Consider the following 929-nt stretch of genomic DNA (forward strand, 5'->3'; position numbering starts at 1 on the left):
CTCTGCCCCAACTCCATCCCCTCCATCCGCACCACCCCAACCCCTCCATCCCTATTCTCACCCTCTCCATCACCACCCCATCCCCTCCATCACCGATCCTATCCCCTCCCCAGATACCAACCCCACACTCCAGCTTACATTCATGAATCCACTCTCCATGCCCTCCTCTATGGCCGGGTACTCATCGCTGTCCCCAGGGCCACCATGTCCCAACACTGCCCTCACTGCTGTGTCCCCATCTCCGTGCTCCAGCCACGCGTCCTGGCAGTCCAGGAAGGCAAAGGAGTCACGCAGCTCCAGGGACAGCCGGGCATCCTCCTCTACGAAGGCACAGTGGGGTGAGGTGATGACCCCTCCGGCCCTCCCCACACTTTGGGGTCTGTGCCTCCTCATCTCACCCGTGTTGGTTTGGGGGGGTTTGGACTCCTTGGTGAGGCGACGGGTGGGCAGCGGGGATCCAATGGCTCCATGCTGAGCCAGCGCCGGGCACTGCTGTCCCCGCGTCAGCCGGGAGAGGTTGGAGGTGATGTGCAAAGGGACGGTGACGGAGAAGGGACCTGAAATATGGACCCCCGCGCACTTCTCAGCTCGGCTGCGGGCCCCCACCACCGCCATGCGGCCCGGCCGGGGGGTGGTGGGCTCCGACTTGGTGCTGCTCTCGCTCTCTGACTCAGGTCCCCGTGGTTCCTCTGTTGCAATCAGCTTCTCCTCGGGGCTCTCCTCCAGCACCGGGAAGGTCCCAGTGGGTGGCAGCGAGGAGCAGGTGTCAAAGCTCTCCCGGCGCTGCGGTGGTTCCTTCATCACACACGTGGTGCTGAGCCGGGGATCGTCTGCTGGGGAACATCCCATCCTCATCCCATCCTCGTCTGCATGCTCTCCATCTCCATCCCATCCCCATCCCATCCCATCCCATCCCCATCCCATCCCAT

At 63.6% G+C, this 929-nt stretch overlaps 1 protein-coding gene across 1 annotated transcript in view; it reads right to left on the reverse strand.

The window, feature by feature from the left end:
• The window catches only part of LOC104916296 (rho GTPase-activating protein 30-like), a 14,958-nt gene that overhangs the window by 7,531 nt on the left and 6,498 nt on the right, over positions 1-929 (reverse strand). The window contains exons 9-10 of the mRNA XM_031557626.1: positions 399-866; positions 139-320 (exon numbers count right to left, since the gene is read on the reverse strand). Coding sequence (XP_031413486.1) covers positions 139-320; positions 399-866 — 650 coding nt within the window. The remainder of the gene's footprint in view (positions 1-138; positions 321-398; positions 867-929) is intronic.

This window comes from Meleagris gallopavo, unplaced genomic scaffold (genome assembly GCF_000146605.3).
Source record: "Meleagris gallopavo isolate NT-WF06-2002-E0010 breed Aviagen turkey brand Nicholas breeding stock unplaced genomic scaffold, Turkey_5.1 ChrUn_random_7180001881244, whole genome shotgun sequence".
In the NCBI taxonomy this organism is placed as follows: Eukaryota; Metazoa; Chordata; class Aves; order Galliformes; family Phasianidae; genus Meleagris; species Meleagris gallopavo.